The 13,238-nt window shown below is 47.4% G+C and overlaps 5 protein-coding genes across 5 annotated transcripts; 3 read left to right on the top strand and 2 right to left on the bottom strand.

The window, feature by feature from the left end:
* Positions 1-505: 505 nt before the first annotated feature.
* Positions 506-2,254, top strand: N7503_001481 (cytochrome P450; the record flags this gene model as incomplete). Its single annotated transcript, XM_057061028.1, has 4 exons — positions 506-1,636; positions 1,693-1,803; positions 1,862-2,028; positions 2,080-2,254. 4 exons carry the CDS (start codon positions 506-508, stop codon positions 2,252-2,254), a joined length of 1,584 nt encoding a protein of 527 aa, XP_056924990.1.
* A 956-nt stretch (positions 2,255-3,210) lies between these two features.
* Positions 3,211-4,916, top strand: N7503_001480 (MFS transporter; the record flags this gene model as incomplete). Its single annotated transcript, XM_057061027.1, has 3 exons — positions 3,211-3,408; positions 3,462-3,851; positions 3,909-4,916. The coding sequence occupies 3 exons, from the start codon at positions 3,211-3,213 to the stop codon at positions 4,914-4,916; spliced, it is 1,596 nt and encodes a 531-aa protein (XP_056924989.1).
* A 1,667-nt stretch (positions 4,917-6,583) lies between these two features.
* N7503_001479 (COG1/VPS51 family protein) lies at positions 6,584-9,078 on the bottom strand (the record flags this gene model as incomplete). The annotated part of the gene is made up of 3 exons (XM_057061026.1): positions 6,584-8,640; positions 8,702-8,871; positions 8,936-9,078. The coding sequence occupies 3 exons, from the start codon at positions 9,076-9,078 to the stop codon at positions 6,584-6,586; spliced, it is 2,370 nt and encodes a 789-aa protein (XP_056924988.1).
* A 182-nt stretch (positions 9,079-9,260) lies between these two features.
* cdc123 (cell proliferation protein CDC123) lies at positions 9,261-10,619 on the top strand (the record flags this gene model as incomplete). Its single annotated transcript, XM_057061025.1, has 2 exons — positions 9,261-9,402; positions 9,458-10,619. The coding sequence occupies exons 1-2, from the start codon at positions 9,275-9,277 to the stop codon at positions 10,617-10,619; spliced, it is 1,290 nt and encodes a 429-aa protein (XP_056924987.1). The 5' UTR covers positions 9,261-9,274.
* Positions 10,620-12,105: 1,486 nt separating this feature from the next.
* On the bottom strand, positions 12,106-13,013 carry N7503_001477 (dodecenoyl-CoA isomerase; the record flags this gene model as incomplete). The annotated part of the gene is made up of 2 exons (XM_057061024.1): positions 12,106-12,760; positions 12,823-13,013. The coding sequence occupies 2 exons, from the start codon at positions 13,011-13,013 to the stop codon at positions 12,106-12,108; spliced, it is 846 nt and encodes a 281-aa protein (XP_056924986.1).
* Positions 13,014-13,238: the final 225 nt, after the last annotated feature.

Genomic DNA, 13,238 nt, shown 5'->3' with positions numbered 1-13,238 from the left:
CCACACGTGGGCAGAAACACTCAAAGTAGTTTCTTCGGCCTCCGGCAACACTCGTATATGCACGTACTTCTTGGCTGGGGCAAACACCATGTCAGACTTCCGATAGCTTCACCTTCCCATGACGTTTTCCCATCAATGCACACATCTCATTAGCTACACGTCCGTCTACTTCTAGTAAGCGACTATCACACAGAAGGCCTAATTCGGCGTATCTTGCGGATATTCTTTACCCCGCAATCCTTCACGGTCATCTGGGAGCATGAACATCGGCCCACCTATACAATGCGCAACTTCCATTATCAAGCGGGGGCCATTTACAAGCGAGTGTACATGATATATCATCCGGATACCAGTCAGACTGATATCATATCATTGCATTAATAATAATATCAATTAGTGTAATCAATTTATAAGATTTACACATCTCAAGCATCTCTCCTTTATTCTCCTTTTTCAACTTCAATACAAAGCTCGCAAATTTGTATCTCCGCAAGGGTCTACTACAATGAAGTACTCACTTCTGTCACTCTCCCTTGTCGGTATACTTGTCTATCTCTTTTTTCGATCCATCAAACGCCTCTACTTCCACCCTCTCAGCAAGATCCCTGGGCCCAAGCTCGCTGCCATATCCCACATTTACGAGTTTTACTACGATGTAATCAAAGGCGGAACGTTCCTTTTCAAAATCGAAAAGATGCACGAACAATATGGTACACACTTTTCCCATATTGGACCCCAGGATGCCAAGACTGATATGCAGATGATAGGACCTATTGTTCGCATCAATCCGCGTGAGATCCACATCAAAGACCCCTCCTTTTATGACGAGATCTACGCCTCGGGGGGTAGAAAGCGCAATAAGGATGCTCAATTCCTCAAGGCGTATTCTGTCCCAGGGTCCATGGTGGCCACGGTGGATCACGATCAACACCGCTACCGTCGAAACATCCTGAATGGATTTTTCTCCAAGCGTTCCGTCAATGAATTATCCCCCGTTGTCGAAGAAAAAGTGCTAAAGCTGATGCGGCGCTTTGAAATTGCGTATCGAGCAGAGTCAATCATGCGTCTAGACGATGCCTTTTCCGCACTCGCCTCGGATGTCATTACACAGTACTCCTTCGGCAGAAGCTGGGACTTCCTGGATGACGCGGATTTTAGAAGGGACATTAGGAGCGCGATCACTGAGACAGCTAACGTTATTCACATTAACCGCTTCTTCCCTCTATTCTCACGGACGCTCCGTATGATCCCCAAGTGGTTGGTATGTAAAATACAACCAGGAAAGGTAGGTTTGTTTGCGTTCATGAAGACTATTTATGAATTCACTGCGCAGTCAATGCAGATCGCAGAATCCAGTGTTCCTGCGAAACGAGATTCCAAGAAAGGAACTATTTTCGAAAAGTTGACAGATCCAACCCTCCCACCTGAAGAGAGAACTTTCGCTCGCGTACATGACGAATCGGGCGTTATTCTTCAGGCTGGAACTGAGTCAATCAGTCGGTCATTGACTATAGCTGCCTTTCATCTTGCTCATCAGCCTTCAATGCGGGAGAAGCTACGTGAGGAGCTGCGGTCCATTCTACCGACACCTGACAGTACAGCGACTTGGGCACAGCTGGAACAGTTGCCGTACTTGGTAAGCATCACTTCACCCGAAGATTCGTCAGCGACTGGCGTGATTAATAATTTCAGACTGGTGTTATTTACGAGTGCCTCCGTCTCTCGTATGGCTTGATCATCCGTCTCCCTCGATGCGCCCCTTCGGAGACACTGAAATACGCGGACTATGTTATTCCACCAGGGGTATGTCCTCTGTCTTTTTCTCTTACAAGAGACATTGGTAAACTAACAACCAAAACAGACACCAATGAGCATGTCGTCATACCTCGTTCACCACGATGAAACCATCTTTCCCGACTCGTATTCTTTTAAACCCGAGCGCTGGATCGAAGTCGGAGAGAAGTCAGACCGTCTCACGAAGTACATGGTCTCGTTCACTCGAGGGAGTCGGGCGTGCCTTGGCATGAAGTAAGTCCTTTCTTCTATCCCTTCCTGGCTACATTGATTTTAATCAAACAGTCTATCGTATATCGTGCTATATATGACGATCGCGAGCTTTGTCCGTCGGTTTAATATGGAACTTTACAAGACGAAAATTGAGGATTTGACTATTGTGCGCGATTTCGGACTTGGAATCACCAGGAATGGGGAGGTGGAGGTTTCTGTCAAGATGACGGATATGCTGAAGGAGTAGTAGCATGGCGCTGAGAATGCACGTGGTATATATTTGTTCGGTAGCTTTTTTCAACACAAAGTATCGACAGCAAGATCCAACGTGGCCTCCATGGTTACGACTATCTCTGTAGAGCTGGAAAACAGGGAAATCGGAAAGGGAATTTCAGATGATCTATCAACTAGTGTTTTGGTTTTCCACTGCATAATCCAATAGAATAGCTGAAGGTCGATTTTGTATGTTCCAGGGCGGGTCCACGAATACATATGGTACCCTGTTAATCTGGACATAAGTGCATAAACAAGACGCGCTCCGGGCTATAGCCTTGGAGTTAATCTCTCTCTTCTTTCAATGATTAGTCTCAAGGTTGGCTGTGTTAGGCTTACTCACTTCCAAAATAGTTTTGCCTCCCTGTGGCGTGGAATGTCCGAGTTCACTAAGTTTGCCATGTTGCAGACTGGAGGGAAACTCAGGGAGCAACGATACGTCATGCATGTACCGTATCGGTCTGGTTCCGTGGTAGTTGTATGCTAGCACACGTAGGGCAAGTAGCGAAATCCTTTGTCAGTAGTGGAGTCGGGTGAGATCAGTTGTGACATGCCCCACAGTACCCACAAGCCCAGCGAATCGGATGGTCACATTCTACCATACCAACACCATGCATGCAGTCCATAATAACATCTTCACCCCTGGAAAAGTATAGATCACTCCCTTAGGCCCCCTATCGCCGCCCCAGATTGATGTTCGTTTCCTAGCAATTATGTCCCAGTCGGAATTAGGGGGGTTTAAGGAGTTAAAGCTTAACGCCGAACTATTCCAGTCCACAAACATCATACCGTGGTGACTTCATAAGTATCATAAATTCTCCATTTTAGTCGTATTTGTGTCTCAATCTGTTCATATTATTCAATTATTCACCAGTCTTCTCATCCAAATCGTATTTCTCACCTCGAGTGACATCAGGCACTTCGTCGATCATGTCTGAGCAGGATCAATCCTCATCTCAAGACCTTGAAAAAGCAGACTCGGGCTTCACCAGCGACGATGTGAAAGAGAATGAAGAGAGAGGACATGATGCAAAGGAACAAGGTGTGGGCTTGGAGGAGAACGGTCAACAAGAACTGGAAAAATCAGGAACGGCTGAATCTCACACTTCCGAACGAGATCCCAAATTGGTATATATATGTTGTTTCCCATGCTCCGATAAATAAACTGATCAACCACACAGGTAACGTGGGATGGTCCTGATGACCCAGAAAACCCCAAGAATTGGCCCAAGAAGAGGAAGTGGATTACCATGGGAATCGTCTCGATGTTCACACTGATCTCTCCCGTGTCTTCGACGATGGTAGCGCCCGCTCTGGATGCCATCGCATCTGACTTGCACATCACAGCAGAATTCGTATCTCAGCTCACTTTGTCCATCTTCATCCTCGCCTATGCTATTGGTCCTCTTTTCCTTGGGCCGTTTTCGGAAAACTATGGTAGAGCCATTGTCTTGCAGCTCGCGAATATGTTCTATCTTGCTTTCAATATCGGCTGTGGATTCGCGCAGACCACAGGGCAATTGATCGCTTTCCGATTCCTGTCCGGACTGGGTGGTAGTGTTCCGCTGGTGGTAAGTTTGGATAGACATCTACAGGTGAAATCATCGAACTGACACTCTGCGGCAAAGGTCGGTGGAGGCGTCCTTGGAGATAGCTTCCGCCCTGAAGAGCGCGGAACAGCCAGTGCTATCTTTAGCTTGGCCCCACTCCTTGGGCCATCTATTGGCCCCATCGTGGGTGGCTTCATTGCGGAGAACACCACTTGGCGATGGGTCTTTTGGGCAACCTCGATCGCAACTGGGGTCATGCAAGTTGCAGGATTATTCTTTCTCCAGGAAACATATGCTCCACAAATCCTCAAAAAGCGGGCGCAGAGACTTCGCAAGGAAACTGGCGATCCCTCGTACCAGACCGAAGAGGAGCGACAGAACAAGACACTGCCCCAGGCTTTGCGAACATCGCTCGTACGGCCCTTCGTCCTTCTTTTCACACAACCTATCGTTCAGGTCCTTACCCTGTACATGGCCTATATTTATGGACTCATGTACCTCTTGATGTCAACTTTCCCTACTCTGTGGACCGATCCTAAGTGGTACAACGAGTCCACAGGCATTGGAGGATTAAACTATATCTCTCTTGGTCTAGGATCCATGCTTGGCACATACCTCTGCGTTTTCTTAAACGACCGCACCTATCGCCATCTCAAGGCCCGCAATAACGACACAGGCAAACCTGAATACCGTCTACCTTTGCTCGCTATCACCATGATCTGCGTTCCAGCTGGTCTCTTCATCTACGGCTGGACAGCTCAGACCCATCAACACTGGATAGCCCCCAATATCGGGGCTTGTCTGTTTAGCGTGGGCAATATGATGACCTTCCAGTGCATGCAGACCTACATCGTGGATACGTATACGCGATATGCAGCCAGTGCGCTGGCCGCGGTATCAGTTCTACGATCTCTGGCTGCGTTTGGGTTTCCCCTATTTGCTCCATATATGTACAACGATCTCTCCTATGGGTGGGGTAATAGTGTACTTGCATTCATTTCCTTAGGGATAGGGATTCCGGCACCCATCTTTCTCTGGAAATATGGTGAGAAGTTGCGAAACCACAGCCCATATGCCACTGGTTAAGTGGGTGCTAGGAAAGGAATCAGGGGCGGTGTGATAAGTGTAAAAGTAGTTGAGTCGGTAAGTTTGTCAGACTGCAGGAAAGGTTCGAGTGCGCAGTGAAAGAACACTAGCATCGGAAATAATCAGGATAGAATAATTGGAAACCAATCACAGGCTGGTAGATATCAAAAGGTGTATCGAAGACCTCTAGATTCTTTTCTCGGAGAATGATCTAAGAATACTTAATCAATTTTCCTCTCGATTTACAACAATTTAGCCCGGAACTTCGAATGGTGTCTATCAATCAGTAAGGAGCGGCCTACTATCATGACTGCATCTCTCTCGCCTTCGACATTACACCACAACACCTTGCTAGGCACTAAAACCGTGTTTAGCTTCCATGGAATCCAGTGCTCTTCCAGTTTTGGTCTATTTTTAAATTCTTCTATCTTAGGTCCACGTGGCCTTTGGATTGTGTGTTCTTTGGGCTATCTTGATCGGGTTCAGAAGACCATATTGAAAACTAGGCCTCGAGTAATCTAACGACACTAAAGAGAAAACCCTACCTTACAGAGTGCTTAGTCTTATCACCACGAGCATTATTGTGCGAAGAGCTATTACTTTATTAAATGCTCCGATATACAGTCGAAAGAAACACACTACATTCTACTTAGTCTATAGGAGTGACTGTCAACCCGATACTATCACAGACGAAAAAAGGATTTATGAATTAATGCAACAATAGCTCTTTTGTTACATTTGTAACTTGCTTTACCACCCTTTTTAAGATGCTCTTATAGCAGGGCTAACCAAAAACGTGAGTACTTATGAGTGCTTTCAGCAATCTTGTTCAAAAACTGTAACATGAGCATCTATGGGATATGGCTGGTGTTTTGTAGACATGAACTGAAGACAAGAAATCCTAGGACTCGGCTAATTACTTTAAAGTATTGGTTATGCAATGACCTGAATATGGTGTAGTAAGAGCTATGTGTATCTAACAAACTGTCAAGCGCACACGTATGGATAATATCATTCTAAAGCCTTGGAACCTTCATTTATCTAACGCATGCTTGAGCCACTAAGCAAGCACTATCCCCATTAGCTTTTGGCTAGCGTATGCTGTGCGGCCCGCTGGAAATCAAGCATAATTTGAATGGCTTCCAGTAGCGATTGGTGTGCGATCCTGCGAAACCTTGGAAGGGGTCCAGGCGCCAATCCCAAAGTCATGCCTGAGAGATTATGCACATGCTGAGGCCTTCCGTGGGGCTTTGGGGCGACACCTCGGTTGTATACCATTGTTTAGGATTGCTTTGGTTCATTTTAGCTTGCCCTTGAGAAAGAAGTGACTAAAACCATACGGATATCACGACGAATATCTTGACCGATGAGGTAAGACCTCTCTAGTTGGGCAAGAGTAACGAAGCTTCAATGTGCTTGGATTGATATTCCCGGGTTGTATTTCAAAGAGCTGGCAAAAAGCTGGCGATCCGGTGTAGGCAATGCAGATGATGCAGAGGCGATTTACTAACAGGCTTCAACATTGATGGCGGGGATCACAATAAATCATGTGGGCACATAGATCATTTGAAAATTGTGGAACAAGCGCTTCCAAGGTCTATTATGCTATAACATGGTATAGAATGGAAGAAGCATGACTGTCATTCCATCTATCTACAGGAAAGCTTCTAACGATCACATAGAAGACCAAATAGCAGCTCAGTGCGTTTCCAGTACTCTGCTGCACCCTTGTGGATGCTCTTGGCAGCTTCGGTTTTTAGCTCCGCACTGTTTCGGATGCGCTCCGCGACACCAGCCAGCTGGGTCGGGTCGCCTAGCATGTTTGCTAAGTAGATCGTATCAAAGAGAAGTTGGATCTTCCAGTCACGCAGGGTATCAGCATGAGCTGCAGCATCCTCAGTCTGGACATTCGTGGGTTGATCTTGTTTTTCTGTTTCTTCCTCCCCGCCGTCTTTCTCGCCCTTTTCTACATTCTTTTCGGAATTTGGCGTAGTTTGATTTTGAGTTTGCCAAGTTCCCATGCCATCGAGCGTAGATCCGATGGAATTCTCCAATTGCTTTTGCAGCTCGCCCTTCAGAACTTTAACGGTTGATGGATCCCACAGGTCAAATCCGTTCTCATCCATATTCGCAGTCAGGTGACGCAAGAACTTGAATGTACTTGGAGACGGCTGTACCGGTATGACGGGCTCGCCCTCCCATAACGAGCGGCCGGGGACAGTCTTCAGCTTATTGGAATCGGTCCGGGTCCTTGATGAAGGTACAAGAGACAATGAGCCGCTTTGTGCGACAATATCAGCTGCAAGCAGCTTCTGCAGGTCTGGAACAACAGCTCGAGATAACAAGAAGTCCTGTTCGACAAAACCAGAAGGGATTTCTCGGCGTACGAGTCGGATGAGTCGTAGGAGGAAGGTGGCTTTTGCGCTTTGATGATTACTGCCAAATTCCTTGAAAGCGTCGGTGACCGATGTCTGGAGCACATCAAATGCTTGTTTGACAGCTAGATGAAGAGCATCAGATAGAAGTTTGGGGTCGTCATCATTCAGGCGAGGCGTGATGTCGATATCTTCGTCTTCTACTTCACCTCCAACGAGAATATCAGTCCATTTCAGTCGGCGCAAAGAGGCTATACACTCGCTTCGTTCTTCAATGGCCGAAAGCCAAATCTGATACTTCCTAAGGACGGCGGAGACATCGTCGTCGCGGCCCAGAAGTCGGTCTGCTACAACTTGCTTAAATGCTGTTGCGCCATTTGAGTAGTCTGCAGCAATCAGATCAGAGTCCCAGAGGGATCCGATTTGACTATGGTCTGTATTATCCCAGCTGGAAATAGTAGATGAAATTTGGGTTCTGATTTCATCAATGGTTTGAACCTGCGATGTCAGGACTCGTATCAAGTGGTCGTTGAAGATATTGCGTAGGCGTTCCAGGACATCAACGGACCGATGCGTGATTGTTGAGCCCCAGGATGATAACCAAAGTTCAAGAGTTTCGGCACGTAGAGATAAGAGCTCGGAGAAGTCGTTGATGTGCGCCAAACTTTTATTGCAGCCTTCACAGAATCGCTCAAATGCTTGACGCGACCAACCCTTGATCGATTCCACACCCTCACTTCGACTCAGTTCACTCATCTTGATCCAAGGCGTAAAATTATTGACCTCCGGGGCCACCCATCGGCCCAGTACATCAATTTCCAGCCCATCCAAGCTGCGGATCTCTGGATCTGACAGAATCGGCCTAGATTTAAGCTTTGAAAGAACATCTGGGAATTGGCGCGATCGCAAGGTCTTGGATGTTTGTAGCGTACGAACAAATAGTCGCAGAGCCTTGGGAATATTCTCGCACGATACCTCCAGCTGGCTGGTAATCACATCTAGACGTGTCTTCTGGAAGTGATGAATGGCATCATCAGAAGATGAGTTTGTTGGGAGACAGTAAGCAGCCAACGATTCAATTATACTGTCCTCCGTAGCATTCGCGGATGCTAGGCGCTTATTGATTCGTTTCAACAGGGTGCGCTGAAGAGAGGCAAGTTGCTTGCGAAGATCGTCGAGGAACGGTGGGGTCGATTCGTGTTGCGATAGATTGTTTTGCAACACTCTGGAAACAACAAGGATCTTTGCAACAAGTAGCAATGAGGCGCGTCGGCGAAGAAGTCGAGACATAGATGTAGTGCAACGGTGAAGAAGAGCAAGTTGCGCTCCGAACGCGTGCTTGTCGGTATCTGCGCAATGTTAACCATTGGACTCCAATTCACACACAATCGCAAGATGCAATTTCCAAACCTTTTTCCGCTGCATCGCTTTTCATTTGTCGCGCATATATATGCTTCTTCTCCATCAATCGCGGGTTGCATCGACGTCCAACATCGGCCAAAATGGACTCGATCTCTTGTATCTCCGAATTCATTGTCACGATGGTCTCAGCAGTTCCAACAAGCTCTCGGTATCGTGTACTGCATCCGATAAAAGCGCTGTTAGCAAAGCAAATCAACAACAATCCAAGATCAAGCAGCCTACCCCACGAGAGCTCGGAGCTTCTCCTTATTGCTGGCGATATCCCGTCGCAGTTCCTGCTCCACACGGCGAACCGTTGGAATCGGATACTGGAAGGCATCGGCCCATGACTTGAGGCTCTGGGGATCTGGAGCCTCCGGCGCCATTGTGAATGGTGCTGTGAATGATGTTGAAGTGTGAGGAGGCCATTTGGTCCAATGGGACTGGCCAGCTGCCTCAGGCGTGCAAGCGCTTATGTCATATATCCTTATCATCTTATCGGCCCGTGACTCAAAAAAAGAAAAGCCCCGCCATGGTTCTCCACGCTTTTCTTTTTATATCTTACAATCAACTATACTCAAAATGCCCCTAATGGAGCCAGATGCTGTGCCAGCTGATGCACCATCCAATGATCTACCAGATCGTCTACCATTCCCGCCAATCACCTATTCCCACATCCTCAACTGCTCATACCATAGCTGGCATCCACGGTATTTCAACCTTAAACCACCGACTTTAAGATATGATTCTAACGTTGCCGCATAGATACCGCACCCTCGCACCTAAATCTCGGGTGATCCCGTTATCGCCCCAATTCATCACCTATCTCCGCGCCGATGGCATCGTGCTCCCTCCGGAGCCAGTGCGCCCAAGAGATGACGACGACCTAGACACATTCTCCGACTCGGGAGAGGAAGCTGAAGATCCCTCAACAGAATGGGCCGATATTCACACGCAAGTCAAGGACACAATCGCCGAGTTTGGCAAAGTCACCCCAAAACTAAACTGGAGCGCCCCCAAAGACGCAACTTTCATGTCCGCCACAAACGATACCAAATGCGCTACCCCCAATGACGTCTACCTCCTCCTGAAAAGCAGTGATTTCATCACTCATGATCTGCAGCATCCTTTTGATGACTGTGTTTCAGATTCTACCACAAATGGTGATGACCCTGAGGCTCCGGCACTGGATTCGCCAATCCCGAACGTCCCCTACCACCTCGTCCTACGCAAATATGCCAACTTCAACCCATCCCTCGAGTTCCGGTGCTTCGTTCGCAATAGAAAATTGCTTTGTATGTGCCAGCGAGATATGAATTACTTTGATTTCTTATTCGACATGCGTGATATGTTCCGCTCGCGCATTCAGTCGTTCTTTGATGAGAAGCTGCGCGACACCTTCCCGGATTCGAACTTCGTGTTCGATGTCTATGTCCCTGCACCGCATCAGCGTGTCTGGTTGGTTGATATCAACCCCTGGGCGCAGCGGACAGATTCATTACTGTTTAGCTGGTTGGAGATTTTACGAATGAAGGATCCCATCGGCTTCCAGGAAGAAGAGGATGATGATCTCAATGGTGGATTCGTGAGGATCTCGCTTCGTGATGGTAGTATAATGACTTCCGACGAGGTGACGAGTGGTGTTGTTGAGGAGGTGGAAAATTCCGAAGATGAAGAGGAGAATGTGGAAGAGGGCGACGATGATCTTGCACCCTTCCTGCCGGAGGTTCGTCTCGTGAAGAAGAATGATCCTGAGGCATATCAATTCTCCACACCCCAGTACTCGGCTCACAAGGTCCCGAAGGACCTAGTCGATGCTTCTCTGGCGGGCCCGGGTGGCATGAGCGAGTTTATGGGCAAGTGGCAGGAGATTCTGGCCAGGCAGACCATGCAGCAACAGCAAGATGGCAGCAGTGACTCAGAATAAATTGTACATTAGCTATGACCTCTTAAAAGGAGTGATTTGTTGTTTGAGATGATATGACCCTGAATGACTTCTTTCGAAGAATGTATTGCGCATCATGTTTTAAAAAGCACTATGCACCAGATTTACAATGCATCCTCGAGTATTCCGACAATTGCTATCGAAAAATGAGACCAGCAATGGTATTAAATATAGCGTTCAACATCGACATGTTTCCCAGGATATGTTGGGAATCACTAGCAAAACGTCCCATAAGGCTATAGTTTGAGTCCCAGGTATAAATCGTTTTCTCTCGCGCTGCCATTGGTCAGAATTTGACAAGTGGGGCCAAATGTATGAAGATACTCTCTAGTCTGGAAGTAATATTGTTCGAGAGCTTAATGCTGCGGGTTCACCAATAAAATGTCCCAGGAGGGTCTTGGCGAGCCGCTCCAAGGTATAAGCACAGTTCCTGCTTTGCCATTTGTTGAAATTTCCCTGCCTGAGAAACAACCGAGTTATCTGGGGTATGAAAACCTCACTTTTTCTCCCCAAGCTCAACTTTCTTGCTCCTCCAACTCTCCATTTGCCTTTGGACCTTGATCTCTTTCCTCCTCATGTTGATCACATTATCTGTAACACCCTTTTGTGTCTTTCGTCCTTCATCAATATGTTGTTGCACATTTCCCTCACAACCCTTATGACCTCCACCCAACACAACAACATCGTGTTTACATTTCTTCTTCCTTGATCATCCGCTTCTATTGTTACTCGATGACTTCAATATCTATGATTCCCTTCATGCCTTCGGTCTTTCGTGAAAACATTCAAGGCTTCCTTCATGGCTTCCTTTATGGTTTCGATCCTTCATGAGTCCATTCTTCGTCTTGGTCCGAGTCTTGTTTGAATAGACGTCACTAAGCACAAGTCTTCAAGCTATGTGTCAGGGCAAATTCAGACAAGACTTGGCCATAACACATCGACACAACAACCTCCATTCATCTTTCCAACCTTCATTCAACTTCAACCTTCCGTCTTGGTCAAGTCTTCTCTGAAGGGCATCGCTCAGCTACAACCCTCAAACCACAAATCAAAATGACCAGGCTGAGTGTCAGGACAAATTCAGAGAAGATTTGGAACATGTCCAATTAACGCAACAACATGTTGCTGCATACGCCTTTATCAACTCTTCCAGCTCACTTCATCCCCATGGTCCAAAAACAACACAACAACACAACACAACAACACAACACAACAACAGAACAGAAAGCAGGTGCATTAATTGCTCCGCTATTCGTTCTGCTTCATGTTCCACTGCGTGTTCATTTCACTCTTCTTCTTCTTCTTCTTCTTCTTCTTCTTCTTCTTCTTCTTCTTCTTCTTCTATTATAAAAGTCTGCAAAAGATTTACTCCGCAATTCAGATTAAATATGCCCATGGGAATTTCAAAGCCCATGCCTTAAAATTGTTTCTTATGTGTACCAATCTCCATGTGTAAGTCTCAAAAGATCTAAAGCTTATGCCTCTTCTCTCCAGAAGCCAACTTCCGGAACTCCTCCTGGGGAATTCCACTCAAGAAGCGCTCCAATCCCATGAAAGCCTCAAGCCCATTCTGACGATCCAGAATCTCCCGCTCAGGCCGCCTAACAAGCTCCTTAATCTTCACCATACTCGACTGGTTCAAATGAGTACCCATTGAATCCTCAACCTCCACAAGGACATTCTTCAGGAATCCCGCAGAATCATCTGTCTTGCCCGAATCCGCCTTGATGACCTTATTAACGAAGCCGGTCCTCACAAGATCCTCACATGGTATCCGCTTGCTCAGGATAAGAGCCTCGTTTGCCTTCGCGATACCCATTCGCTCAACAAAGGCACGGCTGGCTCCGCCCTCGGCGACAAGTCCGAGCGAGGAGAAGGGTGTAAGCACGAAAGCGTGCGGAGCTGCGTAAATGAAGTCTGCGTGGGCGATTAATGCAGCGGAAAGACCAACGGCGGGACCGTTGAGAGCCACGACGAGGATCTTGGAGTGGTTGTAGAAGGCGCGGGTTGTGTCGACGTTGTTGGCGACGAAGCCGCGGACGAGCTCTTGGCGGACTGTTGAGCCGAGGCCGCCGCTATCGGCATTTCCAGCACCAGGACGGGCGCTGTTCACATCTGCGCCACTGTTTTGGGAGATTTCGGTCAGCTTTACGTGGACTGGGTGGGTGGTGATTGGTCTGCTTACGCGGAGAAGAACCGGCCTGTGCCTGTCACGACGGTGATATAGATGTCATCTCGCTTCTCGATTTCACGTAGTCGCTCGGCGAGAGTGTAGTAGAGTCCAGCGTTCAGGGCATTGAGCTTGTCGGGGCGGTTGAGCGTGACGATCGCGATGCGATCCTGATAGGTCAGGGTGATGAGCTCCTCGTTGGACATATTTTTGATATATTCAGAAAAAAGAGATAAGATATAGGATCAATGTTTGAATTGCAGCCTTGGGAACGTTGATCTGCTCAAATTAGCTGATAGTTAATCAGTCCGGGGCAAGATGGCGGTTAGGGAAACAAATAACAGCACGCATGGTCCCCAGATTAGTACATCTTTCTCCGAATACATTGCGGGGAATCGCAAGCCGAGGCCCGCGGCAGGTCAGGTGATGTA

Source organism: Penicillium pulvis (genome assembly GCF_028828015.1).
Source record: "Penicillium pulvis strain IBT 33274 chromosome Unknown contig_12_segment0_segment0, whole genome shotgun sequence".
NCBI lineage: Eukaryota > Fungi > Ascomycota > Eurotiomycetes > Eurotiales > Aspergillaceae > Penicillium > Penicillium pulvis.
Note: the sequence above shows the minus strand (reverse complement) of the source record. Positions and strands in the feature narration are given on the sequence as shown.